This window comes from Tenebrio molitor, chromosome 9 (assembly GCF_963966145.1).
Source record: "Tenebrio molitor chromosome 9, icTenMoli1.1, whole genome shotgun sequence".
NCBI lineage: Eukaryota > Metazoa > Arthropoda > Insecta > Coleoptera > Tenebrionidae > Tenebrio > Tenebrio molitor.
Genome location: NC_091054.1, coordinates 1,094,046 through 1,109,560, shown reverse-complemented (window position 1 = coordinate 1,109,560; position 15,515 = coordinate 1,094,046). Strand labels below are relative to the sequence as shown.

At 40.3% G+C, this 15,515-nt stretch overlaps 3 protein-coding genes across 9 annotated transcripts in view; 2 read left to right on the top strand and 1 right to left on the bottom strand.

Annotated features, from left to right (window-relative positions):
- LOC138138433 (kielin/chordin-like protein) overlaps positions 1–15,515 on the bottom strand; it is a 112,291-nt gene that overhangs the window by 15,428 nt on the left and 81,348 nt on the right. Inside the window, exons 1-2 of one of the 2 annotated variants that reach the window (XM_069058364.1) lie at positions 13,816–14,102; positions 5,869–6,038 (exon numbers count right to left, since the gene is read on the bottom strand). In XM_069058364.1, the coding sequence (XP_068914465.1) occupies positions 5,869–6,038; positions 13,816–13,852 (207 nt within the window). In that variant the 5' untranslated portion in view covers positions 13,853–14,102. Of the gene's footprint in view, positions 1–5,868; positions 6,039–13,815; positions 14,103–15,515 lie in introns of those variants that run through there. The other variant, XM_069058363.1, reaches the window with a different exon arrangement.
- Positions 1–15,515, top strand: part of LOC138138435 (probable deoxycytidylate deaminase) — a 99,580-nt gene that overhangs the window by 11,984 nt on the left and 72,081 nt on the right. Inside the window, exon 4 of one of the 2 annotated variants that reach the window (XM_069058369.1) lies at positions 8,923–9,146. The exons of the other annotated variant lie outside the window; for it this stretch is intronic. Coding sequence (XP_068914470.1) covers positions 8,923–9,100 — 178 coding nt within the window. The 3' untranslated portion in view covers positions 9,101–9,146. Of the gene's footprint in view, positions 1–8,922; positions 9,147–15,515 lie in introns of those variants that run through there. 2 annotated transcript variants of the gene reach the window in all.
- Positions 9,641–11,789, top strand: LOC138138427 (casein kinase I-like). 5 transcript variants are annotated; one of them, XM_069058356.1, is made up of 4 exons: positions 9,642–11,023; positions 11,073–11,443; positions 11,501–11,592; positions 11,704–11,789. In XM_069058356.1, the coding sequence occupies exons 1-4, from the start codon at positions 10,485–10,487 to the stop codon at positions 11,707–11,709; spliced, it is 1,008 nt and encodes a 335-aa protein (XP_068914457.1). In that variant the 5' UTR covers positions 9,642–10,484; the 3' UTR covers positions 11,710–11,789. The 5 variants fall into 5 exon arrangements, with proteins under 5 accessions (XP_068914454.1, XP_068914457.1, XP_068914458.1 ...); XM_069058357.1 differs by lacking the exon at positions 11,501–11,592; XM_069058354.1 differs by having other exon boundaries at positions 11,501–11,789.

The window sequence follows — 15,515 nt, the reverse complement described above, 5'->3', positions numbered from 1 at the left end:
AACTATCAAGCCAGTTCATACTTCATATACAGGGTGTTTTTGAAATGCGTGCATAAATTTTAACCATGAGCTACTGGCTTCATGTAGAACTCGGAAAAAATATCTAAAAAATTCTATGTCAAAAAATAAAATGACATTTATTTTTTGAGCTACAATTTTTTTTAATTGCTTTTAGTCTTCTACGTTGTCAAACAACCTCGTAGGTAAAATTTCGGCACATTTTAAAAATACACCCTGTATATCATATTTTATAAAACGTACACCAATACGGTTTCCTTGTTTTAACGCATATTTCCTATAGGTTACTTCGCATTGGCGTACATTTTATAAAACATGATATACAGGGTGTATTTTTAAAATGTGCCGAAATGTTACTTACGAGGTTGTAGGACAACGTAGAAAACTAAAAGCAATTTAAAAAAATTGTAGCTCAAAAAATAAATGTCATTTTATTTTTTGACATAGAATTTTTTAAATATTTCTACATGAAGCCAGTAGCTCGTGATTAAAATATCTGTACAACTTTCAACAACACCCTGTATTAAGAATGGGCAATAACAGAAAAAGTTTGTAGTCTATGCTACTATTGGGAAATGTAATTTTGTGATTGGTCACAACCCGTTCAATAATAGGCCATTACTCACGACCGTGGATAATGAATAAGCACTGCTTAACAGTCACCGTATTGCGTGAAGCTAGTATTTAATAGGTAGGAGTAAAAAAAATTGTGAACGCAACAGTTTTGAAAATATTTTGTGTTGAAACGGAAGTTCGTTACGACTTTTTGCATGTATATATTTGCCATTGGATTATCCCTAGTCAATACCGAAGTAAGTTTAGTCATCAATCACAAGAACTTTCCCAGGAGTTTTTGTGTGAATTTTTGCTCCTTCTCGAACCAACGTTATGTAAATAATGTGTACATAAAGCAACGTAACACCTTGGCCATGAAATCCTTTAACATCCTCGAGATTGTTCTGGCTCTGCCGCGCCCTCGGCGACAACTTTTCTCTCAGTACGTTAAAGAATGATTTCGCGGCCTTGACATACAAATAATTATTGTCTCTCTACTTTGTGGATGGATGAAATTAAAATAAAGCACTTGTTATAAAAAGAAACTGTGTGCGAGAAAAGAGTTCGAAAAAGTGTTATTAACCAAATTATGTAATTTGCATTTTACAAAAACAATTAATATTCAGACTGTTTTGAATGAAATTAGATTTTTACACAGCTCGGTATAAACTTTTAATTAAGCAAATTTACGATCGAAAAAAATAATTTCACTATGTTCATTTGATATTTGGCAAAGTACTTGTCAAAACAAAATTTTTTGATCAATTTTAATTGCAAGATTTGTTATTACCGCAAATAAATAAACAACAAATTAGTAATTTGTTGTTTGTAAACTATTCAGTTGCAAATGAAATAAACAAACATTTGTATTGAATAACAAACAAATGTTAAATGTTAAATTAGTGGTAAAGGAGGGATGCTAGTAATGTCATTGACACCCTGTATGTGTATTGTTTATTGTTAAGTAATGCTAGTCATTACCTACGGCCGTGAATAATGATCCATTACTCCAAATTTGCACTTGCAACATCATTGCGTACACTACAAAATTGCAAAATACAGAGATAAATATTTTTTTTGCTATTCATTCATTCGGTCGATTCGCACTCGTGACTTATAGCCATCATTACACTAGTTGTATAATATACTATTTGTAGTCATTTGTTCACTTCTTACAAATGGTACTTAAATTGATCAAAATGTATTTAAATAAAATCGAAATAAAACAAAAATGCGCAATTTTCCCTTGTTTTGTGTGGTTCCTTCTTTCACATGTAGAACGAAATTGCTTCACCCTCTTAAAGTAAAATGAAATACAAAGTTTTTCCATTAAATTATTAAAAAAAATTGGTGATGCATTGGATTTGAAAAAGTATATTGAAAAGTCGTGGCCCTGAATAATTAACTTCCCCTTCGCTCTCTCTCCCGCCTTTTTATCCAAACGAAAACTTTTTAATGTAAATAACCCCCGCTAATTGCCCTCTTTTAATTCAACCGAACCTATACATTTGCATTAGGCCGTATCGGGGGGCCATATTTCGTCAACGCGGCGTAATAAATAGGAGACTTCCGCCGATGTTCGCCCTTCTCCCGTTTTATTTCCCAAACGAAACGAAAAATTCGCATCAAATTACGTCTTTTTGACAACAGACACTGCAATAAAGCGAACAGAGTTCATTTATTCTGGCATGGCTCTGGCACATAAACGGCACACGTCCCGCCCCGCCGACGTGAAATACGTCCCAATGAAGTCTTTTCTACAAAAATCGAATTTTTGATGGTTTCCTGCAGCGAACAGCTATAGGAAATGCGGATTTGCAAAAGAAATTAATTTTTAAACGAAAAAATGAAATATTCAATTAAATATGCTCCAAAACAAACCGGTAAAATTGTCTACGCCCATGCAACGCTTATTTGCATAGGATTCCGCTACGACATGACGCTACGATAATTTACAACGCCTGCTCTGCTTTGTTGTCATTTTGATTCCTTTGTACAAATATTGTCAAGAAAATAAATTTTGGTATTTATTGCGATTAATAAAATATTGCTATTCGACAAGTTTTCTTCAGCATCACTTTGCAGAACAATTCTTTAGCTTTAATATTTAAAGAAAATTTATTTTCAATTAAAACGAACTCCAATTGTGCTGATATGTTTTTACAGGCCTGTAACCTTATCCTGGAAATAAATTTAAATTACGATTTTCCTTAATTACTTTCCGGGAGTCTTTTAAAAATGGCGAAATCACTTCTCAAGTAATTAAAGTTTTTCAAATGGGACTGAGATGGTTGACTGGGATTTATAAAATATGTTTCAAGGGTTGAATTGATTTCCAAGTTTGCAGATTTAAAAATAAAACATTTTTACGTACAGATTTCAATTTCCTAAATATTCCTCTCCAAATACATCGTCTTTGTTGTTTGACGTAATTACACTTCATTAAGGGCTCAATTCATTTTATATTATCATCCTGCATCTTATACATTGTTTTTAATTATTAAAATATTTAAAGATTTATTTAATACAGCCTACATAATTAACGTCGTAATTTAATTCATCATTTTAGGAGATAAAATGGAAGGTGCTGATTTGAAAATTCCCCGAGGCACGGCGGAAATAAAAATTATTGTTTTATGGCCAGGTATTAGATTTAAACCCAGCTTCTGCAGGGCGTATCGTGGCTGTACCTGAAGGGCTATAAATCATCCCTGCTTAGAATAGTGTCTGGGATATTTTTCCTTTTAAATCAAGGTTAAATCTTTATAAATTCATCATACATCACTCCAAGGTTGTTGAGTTCTTATTATATGGTTGTCCTAAAACTGAAATTTTTTTCCATTGGGCAATGATTTTAACGAAATAAAATTAAAACAATGGTATGTAGGTAATAATATCCGGCGTTCAAATGAAATCCTGGGCTGAGTAGGCGTTGGAAAAATTAAACTGTTTAGATCAGTGTAAAGTTTGAATTTCCCGCCGTTCGACACGAATGACATTTGTTATTTTGTTTATGTTTAATCGGGACATAATCGAACATGTTTGTTTTCAGCAAAGGGTACCCCTAGATATTTGATTCGAGAATAGGAATCGTTACGTTATTCTATTTTTGACGTAAAACATTGCAAAGAAAGAAAAAAAGAAAAAAAAAATGGCTCTAAATTTCAGGTTAGCTGTCAACATGCTCCAATTAATCTACGCTTTAAAAAAGCATAACAATGGACGGTTTCCAACGACTTCCCAGCTCAGGATTTCATTTGAACGCGCGATACAATGGAACACTTGAATCTGTTTTTTGTTCAACCGTACGCGAAACGAGCACTTCGCGTACCTAAAACAAGCCGCGCAATTAAAGGTCGTTAAACGTTTACTTCATGAAACAATGAAAAAGAATACGCAGTTTTCTTAATACTGCAAATTACCTAGCTTTTTTTTAAACCAGTCGTTTCGGAAGCAAAAACTAACTGTTTGATTTATTTTAATCCTTGAACATTAAGCAAACATTTTCTAACTAAGATAGTTTCCAACGGCGAAACATTTCCTATTTCCGTCCGATTGAAACCTGCGGTTACATTCAATCTTCTAATAAATTGAGCTCTTACTTTAGAAACGGTCACTCAGCCAAGTTCCAATTCATCTTTGGCTGCTATGCACTTTTTAGTCACTTTTCTGGGAAACTTTTCCATGCTGTTGCAAAAATACATTACGTTTCATGTCAAAATTTCAAAGAGACCCAATGCAAGGCCAATGTTTTCTTTCACGGTACAACTTCAAGTTTTACGAGACTTCATTTATACATCAATCAGCTAAAGACGGAATCTGTTCAAATATTTATTTTTTAAATAATTAATTCTCAAACTTTTCAATAATGTCGTCTGAATTCATTCGACCTTTCTAAAACGTTTTATCGCGTAAAATGGCGCTTCAAAGCTCCTTTTGGAAAAACCACTCTGTTTATGTTAATTTAAGTAAAACCTCAGAAAAAAATTAAATCATCTATGTACTTAAGACTCGAGGGATTAGTGGAAAATAGAGATTTGTCAACATTTAATTTGGAATTTATTTTCAAAAGGCATAATCTTCATCGACCATTTGAAAAATGGAAGAACGATCACAGGGCAGTATTATGATCAATTATGGAGCAAATTTGACGATGCATGGAAGGAAAAATGGACCCACTTGGCGAAGAAGAAAGTGCTGTTCCACCAAGCCAATGCGCCGGCACACCGATCCCTCGTTGCCGCAGCGAAATTGGTGGAATTGGGCTGTAAATTGCTTTCACATCCACCGTATTGTCCGGATTTAGAGCCCGATTTCAAGTTATGGTCGCAAATAGGTGGTGCGGCGCAAATTTGTAACTATCTTTGTCCTACACATTAATTACCAATATGCGTCATCTTTCTCTCTTGCGCCGTTACCATGACAACAACAAGTGCGACCGTCGCAAGTCAACTTGAAATCGGCCTTTTAGCCCTCAGCGACTTCTTCCTGTTTCCAAATATGAGAAAATGGCTCGGTGAAAAAAGAACGAGGATGTCATTACCGAAACTGAAGCCTATTTAGCAGAGTTTAACTAATTCTATTTTTTGGAGGACCTGAGAAAGTCAGAAAGACGTTGGGCCAAGTGTATCCAGCTAAAAGAAGACTATGTTGAAAAATACATCCAAATTGTTTTAAGACTTTTTGTTTCTTGCCTGACACGGGTACTTATCGTATGTAAAACTTCTATCGACTTCTCATTAATGTGAAGCATGATGCTTTTGTTCCCTTAGTTCTAAAGTACTTAATTCTAGTCTGTTACTGAGCGCACTTCCGTTAAGTGCTGTGTACAACATCCTACATGCAACCCATCTTGTCAGAGAGTAATATCCTATCGACCCTTTTGTGAGGGAAAATTGAAAGAAAAACAAAAATTAAATTTCGACATCAAAAGCCCGTCTCGAAAAAATCCAGTTCTTGATGAATTCCTGTCCTTTTTCGAAAAAACGTCGCTTCCACGAACGCCGATAGCATCGAGCCCCAACTCCTGGCGGTGTCAAACGTGCGTGAATTCCCCGATAAACACCGCCCCCATTTGGCAACATCCGGCACGTAACTCGCAACCGCAACGAATCTGGGCCCCGTAACGAGCGTTTAATTACGCCCGAAGGGGTCAACCGATCGGCGAAGAACTGTGATTAAGGCGGTCGACGCACAAAGACGTCTAATTAGCTTAGTTAGCGCCGGCCCCGACCGAGTGCGGGCGCACAGTCTAAATTACACACGCAGGGGGCGACGGCGCCCGCATCTCCTTACCTGCTGGCCGTGGGTGTACTCCACACCGGCGACGAGGCACGTCGCCGCGGAGCTGAGCCGTTCGAGGCCGTGCGTCGTGAAGTCGTCGAGGATGGGGCCCTCCTCGGCACCGGCGTCCTCGCTGATGCTGTTCGAGCCGACATCGACGGGGTTTAATGCACTCAACGGCACTGCAAATGAAGATCGACGTTAATTCGATGATGTATTTATTGGTTATGTGCACCTGTCAATCTGTCATAACTCACGTTTTATACGTTGCCAACTTGAGAAATACCACGTCACTAACTAACCTATTAATAATGAAACATTGGTTTCATGTTTATAAAAGCCCATTCATGCTGCTTCGATCAAACTCCAAAGACACTCTTCAAACACTTGAATTTTCTAGAACCATGCGAAATGAGGTTGTTTTTACTTTTTAGCACAGAGAGCCACGTGGCTTTTGCATTGGATCAACGCGGGAAGTTTAAAAGTTAAACTTCAGAGTGAAAAAACCGAATTCCGGAAATTATTCCTCCTGTAGAAATAGCAATCTTAAAGGTAATTTTGGCTAACTGAAGCTTGGCGTGATGGATTGTAGTGAATTTTGGAGGTAGTCAACAAAATATCGAATTTACAATTATGTTGAACAGAGCAACGACCTTTCTAGACAGAATTCTCGCGTTCAAATTCTCTTTGAACCATATCCAGAGGAACTTATCAATATGTAGGTCTTCTTCCTTCGATGTAATTTTCGTCTGAATTCTGCCCCTGTCACCATAAGCAAATGTTACGAGATTTTTAATGGATTTCAGGCAAATAAAATATTCTCAGCCATGTTTGTGTAGGTATACCAGTAAACATTTTTATTGCCTACTACCAATTTTTTATTATTTATTTAAATGTAATTTCTATTAAAAAAAGAAGATTGAAACCTCAAAATGTTCAACACTTCTCTGCCTCTGCATTTTAAAATGAAGTATTACCAAGATATAATTTGAAAACATAAACGGCCGCGAAATCATTCTTTAACGTACCGAGAGAAAAATTGTCGCCGAGGCAGGACAATCTCGAGGATGTTAAAGGATTTGTGCAACCGAAAATATGTAATTATTATAAAACGAACAAGTAAAATTTACTTCATTGTCGATAAATACACAAATTGGATTTCGCGGCCTGTTTTAGGTACGCGAAGTGCTCGTTTCGCGTACGGTTGCACAAAAACATACCTATTTAACAGGTCCAAAAAAAATCATCGACTGCTAGGTTGGCAAAATAAATCGCTCAAGTTTTTCATTCCTTCGGTATTTTATTCTTGTTTTATTATCGCTTTCATTTTCAGCCCTCACGTTCTAGATACAATAACAGGACTCCCCTTACAAACTATTTTATATAGTTTTCCAACTCCCACACATATTTGATGACTCCTGAGATTTTAAATTTTGAAAGTTTTCGCTGTACTCCATGCACGTATTGCGTTATGAACAATTTTGTGACTTCTAAAGTGCAAATATTCTTACTTTATTTAATATAGAATAGAAAACACAAAAATCTTTACTGTCCGGTTATTTTAATTCGACATCAAATCTCCATTCTCTCTCGTAAAATTTCATTTTATAATTGTACATGCAACGTGTTCTGGGAAGTTTAAAAGTATTCTTGGTTTGTACCTTTGTTTTCGGTTAATTAAAAAAGTCATTAATTAGGTGGCTTTCCCTTCGCTCTTATACTAACGAAGTGCGATTCCTTTAAGGAATTTCAAGTGCATTATTAAACCGGGCATTAAAGAAAGTAAATGAGTGGAAAGTTTAGTACTTCCCTTTCAACTCAACTTTTCAGTTATTTAGCTACAGCTCAATTAGTTCAAATTCTGTTTAGCATTACATATTAATTAACTAAATAAGTGTCCAGTGTTCGTGTAAAATCATTCTGATAATCAATCAGATCGCTCCAAACACGACGCACCAGGTTTTTTTAATGTTAGAGTAGGTATTCTGCCTGTCTGGCACATGGCCGCGGCGTGACCTTGCAGCTTCAGTCTGTACTGCGTAAGCAAGAAACTCAATGAAAGTTTCTTGTGTTAGAATAAAAAAAATTGAACAGTGAATGAATAAAAAAGAACTTTGAATGTGATATTATCCAACACTCGGTTGTACCACGACCACGGCTGATAAATCGCTGGAGGTTTTGTGGATATTTGAGTCGCTCTTGAAGATGTTTGTGACAAATGTCTCTTTGTCATGCTGATGTTCGTCTGTTGTTAAAATTTAAAGCCTGCATGCAGTTTGCAGTCGATGCTTTGTCATCGTTGAGTATTTCCGTTTGCAAATGTTAAAGTCAGCTTTGGAGATATCCATCCGAAAGGATAAAATACTGGAAGCAAAGCGAAAAAGCCTTGTCCGATCAAAGCGTACCGCACCAGTGACAACCCGTACATTCATCTAAAAATTAACATGAAATGCTGCGAGTGGCAGTGATTTATGGCCGATTAAAAAACACACTTTATCGAAAATGTGTTCCACGCTTCGGCTTTACACTTTAACGAGCGGCGAAATCGATACAATAACTTCCGCATAAGATTCTCGTCGCCGTATCGGCGCGCGATACGTTCGGGGAAACACCGTAAGTCAGCGTCACGTGACCGCCATTCGCTCACATCTCGAACTTCTTTTTATCCATCTCGAGTTGGAAAATATTGGGATTTCTCCGCGTTCGAAGTGTTGTTTTGGTCGTTTTAACAAATCCGGGGTCGGACGATACACCACCAGTGTGAAACCCCGCGTCACTGACACCGTCTCGGCCAGCGCTGATCCGACACACGATTAGCATGCTAGGTTTAGCGTTGTCGGTTCTAGATCCAGACTAATTGTTTGGAATTTTCCGGTCCTCGACGGGCTCGGCCCCACCCCGTTTCTTGCGGTTTCAGACATATAAATCCAACTTCCACATAAACCAGGAGATAAACTTTTGCACAAGTTTCACTCGATGAAGTGCATTCCGTTGGAGTGGCGCCAGATTTTTTGCCTGTTGGTCTCCGGCTTTTGATTAACAACACTGGATTATCGATTGTTTCAGGCATTTCGGTTCGGCGACCCTGCCGGCATCCGGAACGCTTCCAGAATGCACCAGGACGCGACACGCGAGAATTCAAGGCATGGCGGGGCCCGGAGCCGGCTGGAGGGCCTGCGAAGTCCTGGGAAAACGCATGGGGCTTCCTGGGATGCAAACATTCCAAATTTTCACAAGGACGTAACTGACACCTTAGTCTCTTTGTGATCACCGAAATATACCACTAATTTCCACGACCATCGTTGACAAAATCGCTAATATACAGGGTGGTATTGAAAGTTGTACAGATATTTTAACCACGAGCTACTGGCTTCATGTAGAACTCGGAAAAAAAAATTTAAAAATTCTATGTCAAAAAATAAAATGACATTTAGGTATTTTTTGAGCTACAATTTTTTTTTAATTGCTTTTAGTCTTCTACGTTGTCAAACAACCTCGTAGGTAAAATTTCGGCACATTTTAAAAATACACCCTGTATATCATGTTTTATAAAATGTACGCCAATGCGAAGTAACCTATAGGAAATATGCTTTAAAACAAGGAAACCGCATTGGTGTACGTTTTATAAAATATGATATACAGGGTGTATTTTTAATATGTGCCGAAATTTTACCTGCGAGGTTGTAGGACAACGTAGAAGACTAGAAGCAATTTTAAAAAATTGTAGCTCAAAAAATAAATGTCATTTTATTTTTTGCCATAGAATTTTTGGGGTATTTTTTCCGAGTTCTACATGAAGCCAGTAGCTCGTGGTTAAAATATCTGTACAACTTTCAATAACACCCTGTATTATTTTATGCGTTACATTTTCCTTCAAAGCTCGCCTTGGCTAGACGCGGTTCTGACAAACCGCTCTGGTTTCTCGAACGAAATGAAGTTGTCGATTTAAGCCCGGCCGGGATGAAGTTGGGCATACATTTTTGCCTGCGGCTTATTGGCGCTGTCAGACCGAATGAAAACAAATCGCATTCAAATCGATGCGCCTCGTGACGGATTTCCTCTCCGAATTAATTCCCCGGAACGAAAAAATGCCGTTCGCCGGATGTTGTTCTTTTTTATTATTAATGGCACTTCATTGGGTGGAAGTTTCCTTATTCAATATGCGGTCCGCGTGGATTCCGGAGAAGAAAAGTGCGCCAACTTTTTAATTAATATTCCAATTTGTGGGGCGTAAAACCTGTTTGTTTCGAGACGCGATCCTGACCCGAGTAAATATAAAAGTATGGGTAGGGCTTTTGTCTCTGCGAGCTTTTGTGGGTGCTTTGTCGATTATTATTTTTGTATGAATTTTCCATTCATTCCAGAGTCTTGTTGTGTTCAATTCATGTAATCCAAATCTTGCACAACGATTTACTAAACAGTTTCTCATTCCTGAAGCCTTCCACATCAGTGAACAGTAGTTTCCTTTCGAACGTCGTTCAGGGTGTTATTTTATGTGCGGTTGGCTACCCTGCGTCATTCGAACTGATGCAGTTTCGCGCTTTCGCCACCGTCGACGGGCATTTTGACTGGGACGTCAAAAGCGTGCTTCAGGTCCCGTCAAAATTTCCGTCTAGTTGTAATGTACGATGCAGTCTCGTCAAAACTCGAGTTCCGGTTTGTTGATGGTCGGTCCGAATTTTCGCGTCGGCAAGAAGATAGGAAGCGGCAACTTCGGAGAACTACGTCTCGGCAAAAACCTGTACAACAACGAGCACGTCGCCATCAAACTGGAACCGATCAAGACCAAAGCGCCGCAGCTGCACTTGGAATACCGTTTCTACAAGATTCTGGGCCACTACGAGGGAATACCCAAGGTGTACCATCTGGGGACTTGCGGGGGGCGCTACAACGCGATGGTGATGGAGCTGTTGGGTCCCAGTTTGGAGGACCTGTTCACGCTGTGCAACAGAAGGTTTCGTTTGAAGACCGTGTTGATGATAGCGGATCAGCTGCTGAACAGGATGGAGTACGTGCACAGCAAGCGGCTGATCTTCAGAGACGTCAAACCGGAGAACTTTCTCTTGGGGCGAACCAAGACGAAGAAGGAGAAGATCATACACATCATCGACTTCGGCCTGGCCAAGGAGTACTTGGACGAGGCCACCAACAGACACATCCCCTACAGGTTAGACCAACCCCATCTGTTTCGGTTAAGTCGGCACGTTCTGATTCAGGGAACACAAGTCGTTGACGGGGACCGCTCGCTACATGAGCATCAACACCCATCTGGGACGTGAGCAGTCCCGGAGGGACGACCTCGAGGCGATGGGCCACATGTTCATGTATTTCCTCCGCGGCTCTCTGCCCTGGCAGGGCTTGAAGGCCGACACGCTTAAAGAGCGCTATCAGAAAATCGGCGAGACCAAACGCACCACCCCTATCGAGTCCCTTTGCGAGGGCCACCCCGAAGAGTTGGCCACTTACTTGCGTTACGTGCGGCGATTGGACTTCTTCGAAACCCCCGACTACGACTACTTGAGGAAGTTGTTTAAGGATTTGTTCAAAGAGAAGGGTTACGCGGATGATGGAGTGTTCGACTGGTCAGGTAAATGCTTTGCTCTGGCCCTGACTGGATTCATTTACATTCTCACCCCCCGAACAGACCGATTAATTTGGTTAAGTGGCAGAGAAAGGAAGTTCAGTGACACAAAATATTATTTCAGCAAGCATATTACGCCCAGCGCTCACAGTGATGTAAGTACAGCAAGTATCCATTTTTGCTTTGCAAAAATATGCTTGCTGGAATTGTCCGTGCGATTGTGCCACCCCTACCCTACCCCCCGACTAATCCCGTCTCCTTTTTAGGCCTGACTCCACCATCGGCGACTGCGCTCGTCAAAGACTGAAACATATTCTGTAACAGTTTTATTGAAGTAAACGACCTAAGAACAGCCGTCTTGTTTTCGTCCCCTTCACGCATCAACCCCCAAAATATAAAATCCATCATGGCGCGCACACAATCCCCGAGCGTGTCACTCGTAGATAAAGGGAGTTCGTGGGCGGAAATGACTTACCGCGATCATTGTTATTGCTAGCAAGGTCCTCTATTACGCCGGGATGAACCATCAAATTCGATTAACCGTAATCACAGTCCCCCCCACCACTTAATTAGAGCCGACTTCGGACCGTTGCCAACCGAAAAATGCAACATCAAAGCGGACGCATTCATAACACGGGAAACCCCGAAATCTATGCATGGCAAGTCTGTTTGATGTGATTTGGGCGCAATTAACCACCTCTTTCGGTCCGAATCACGACTGGACAGACCGTGTAACGCAACCCCAATCAAAATAAGACCGACATCCGCCAGAATGCAATCACGCTAACGGCATTAAAGCAAAAGCAAACCAAATTTTGACGCAACGTTGAGCAATCATCAATTAATTTTGATGCATCCATCGCGAACGTTTTACTTCAAATCTTCGTTCGAATAATTCGAGAGTGAATTATGTCACGATGCATTGGTTGAACAAATTTGAAACACTGAGAGAACTGACAACGGAGAGAAAATTTAAATTTGATGTGTACGTTTTGCTCATGGGGTTGCTGCACTCACCCACGGCTCGTATACAATTTTATGCACTTACTGCATAGACTACAATACATCCAAAATGATTGTGGTATCGTAAGGTGCTCGGATCGGAAAAATTGTTTGCCACCTTTCGATGATAAGGTCCCGGACTACACTATACCAAACATGACCTCCAAGCCGCTGGCATGTGTCAAATAAAATTTCTGTTATTCGTTGCTTCTGGTCAATATTAAAAAATTCACAAGAAAGTGAAATGATACGTTTACCCAACGAAAACAAGTCAAAACATTTTATTATTCTAAGGAGTTGTAATTGGTTTCAATTTAAAACCATTCCAAACTGATTAATTAGTATTTTTTGATTGATAAACCTAACTTCTCTTATACCTGTCATTTTGACGGTTTTTGATAGTTGGAATCATTTTTCTAGTATGCGTCAAAATTCAAAGCCCTCAAATTATTCAACTAAGTATACTGAGAAGCATTTTTTGTATTTATTAATATTCCATTAAATATTTAATTTAGGGCTTTTACCGCGCTTCGTCCAGCCGCATTTCGAGGTGACATCAGCTTGAATTTTAAAATTTGCGTTCCCCAGCTGGTCGATGAGCGGTGTCGGTTTGGATTGTGTGCCCCCCTGTACAGGCGTGATTTGCGGTATCGCTGATATTATGAGATCTGACGCTGATGGCGGCGCCACCCGCCGCCGACGCAGATTTATCCTTGTGGCCCGCATTACATGGGCACTTTTACAGATGACGGTGCGGATTTATGGCGGCACGCAACAATATTGTTTATGTATTAGACAGAGGAAGATGTGGCAACAAAGGCGGGTGGGCAATTAGCGCAAAACTGGCAATAAATAAGCACCGGTGCACGTGAAACGTTCCCCTCATATTTCGGTAATTTATTCGGGCGAGTGTGAGCGAACAAAGCGGCATCAATCAGGAAACGGTTGAATGTCACGTCGTCAGCAGTCGTCCTTGTGACGTCTGTTCCGATCCTGCGAGCTCGTTCAATTGAAATATTTAAACAATACTGTGTTGACACGGGGAAACACCGGCGCGAATTCGCCGAGTGGATGTTTTAGTTTCGGAAAGTTTGCCAGCCTGGGTGTAATGAATAATGTGCGTCAGCGTATTCGATCTAATTTAATTGTTTGTCTTGCCGGCAAGTCGCCGAAAATCGAATTGAAAAAACGTCCGCAACTTCTCCAACTCGCCCCGGGGGCGAATCCACCCCGGTTCACTTAGGGACTTTACTTTTTACACCATGATGGATGCTCGCCTTGCCCCAATTTACTGCACCCCGCTAAAACACCACTTATGCGGATTATTACGGCAAAATGCAAACAAAAACATTTACACTACACCGTTGTTCTCTTACTTAACCTGTTTCCAGTTACCGCGACTTGTCGGCACATTGATCTGTCATCAAGGCGCGATCGAGCGGAAGCAGTTCCGGGAGTCTTCCAGAAGGAATTCCTTGTTCTCTACGGCTGCATCTTCGAGATAAAAAACACCCCAATACGTAACTTTTTACAGCAACAGACTCACTCGATTTGACTGTTAACATAACCAACTAAACTTTGACATACCTCGCCGATTACGTCCTCCAATTAACGCCCGAATTAAAAGCAAACGTAAACAAAGTTGATTTCTTGATGGACCGTTTCGAACGCTTTCACAAAGTACTCCGAGTCCCTCATTTTAATTTGCAAACTCGGCATTCGGCAAAAATTGCATTCAATTGCAGTGTTTTTAGGGAGTAGGGGTTGGTGGAGCTGCATCTGCAACTTCATTCATCAACAATAATAGAGTTTTGAATTGTTTTGGAAACGGTGGACGAGTATAATTGGCTAATTAGTGACTAAAATGCTGTTTTAAAGTGAGATGTTATTATTTCTGCCAACAGTATCATTGTTTGCACAGTTTGCGTTAATTATTCACGATTGTTGACTAAGTTGACTTGGCGAAGTAGGAGAACTGTCAGAACAGTTCGGCCTTGTCTCTGATGAGCACCTATCTCATTTTCGTTGAACATGACCAAAAGTGCGTGCTCCAGTCAGTGGCGTAACTAGGGGGCGACTGGGATGGATGTCGTGCTTGACGCATGACGGGCGGCAGCGAAATAGTCAAATAAAAGTAACTAAGAAAAGCTTTTTTTTAATAGCTCCAAGAGATACTGCAAATATTTTAGTTGCATCAGAGAGAGGTGAATAAAAATGTGGGGGCGATCAGTTGTGCCGTAACGCCACTGCTTCCTGTTGAATTTGATGCCACGCGACCGTTTAATCCAATTGCTACGTTGCCGATCCGTCAATTTGTGCGACGTTGTAGTCGATTTCACGCGCCACCAAGCGTCAATCGTCGCAATCACGGCATGGCAGCGCGACCGTTTAAAAAGACGCGATTTGATCGCATTTTAAGCCCGGTTTCCAGTCCTTTTCCTGTTGACATTCCGTTCTTTCACGCATATTACTCCGGAAAAATACGAGTGAGCGAGAATGAAGTGGCGCAGTTTTATTTAGCCGCCATAAGTTAGAGGGGGCGTTTCGCCACCATGTTTTATTCATGGCGGCCGTATCGGAGCCGTTGTTGTAGCCGTTGCTTCATTTATACTTCAATAATGGGATAATAGGGCGCAAATGGACGCGACGCCGCCTAAAAAATCAATTTTACACGTTGCACGTGACGAATTGACGCGTCGCGACTCTTTTTGCATCTGGTGCGTGCGTAACGATTAATGACGGTTAAATAGCGGCGGCGTTTCGATCATGTTTATTTGATTAAAGCACAGCCGCCTACGGTAATGTTTGGGAAGTTGTGACATTCCACGGCCCGCTTGCTTGTTTGTGACGCCTCGATGCGAAAATGTTACACTAAACTCTCATCCGTCTATCAGGAAGTCAATATTTAGTCGACAAATGAGACGTTTGTCTTCGGGCGCCGGAACGTCACCTTCAATAGGGTCACGCTTCATAAATTTTCTTATCTTGGAGGTGGAGGGTGGCTAATGAAAAGGCAGGGGAAAGTAAACGTGGCGAGTAGAGGTCGGGTCACCTTGATTTTTACCCCTTCCACAAG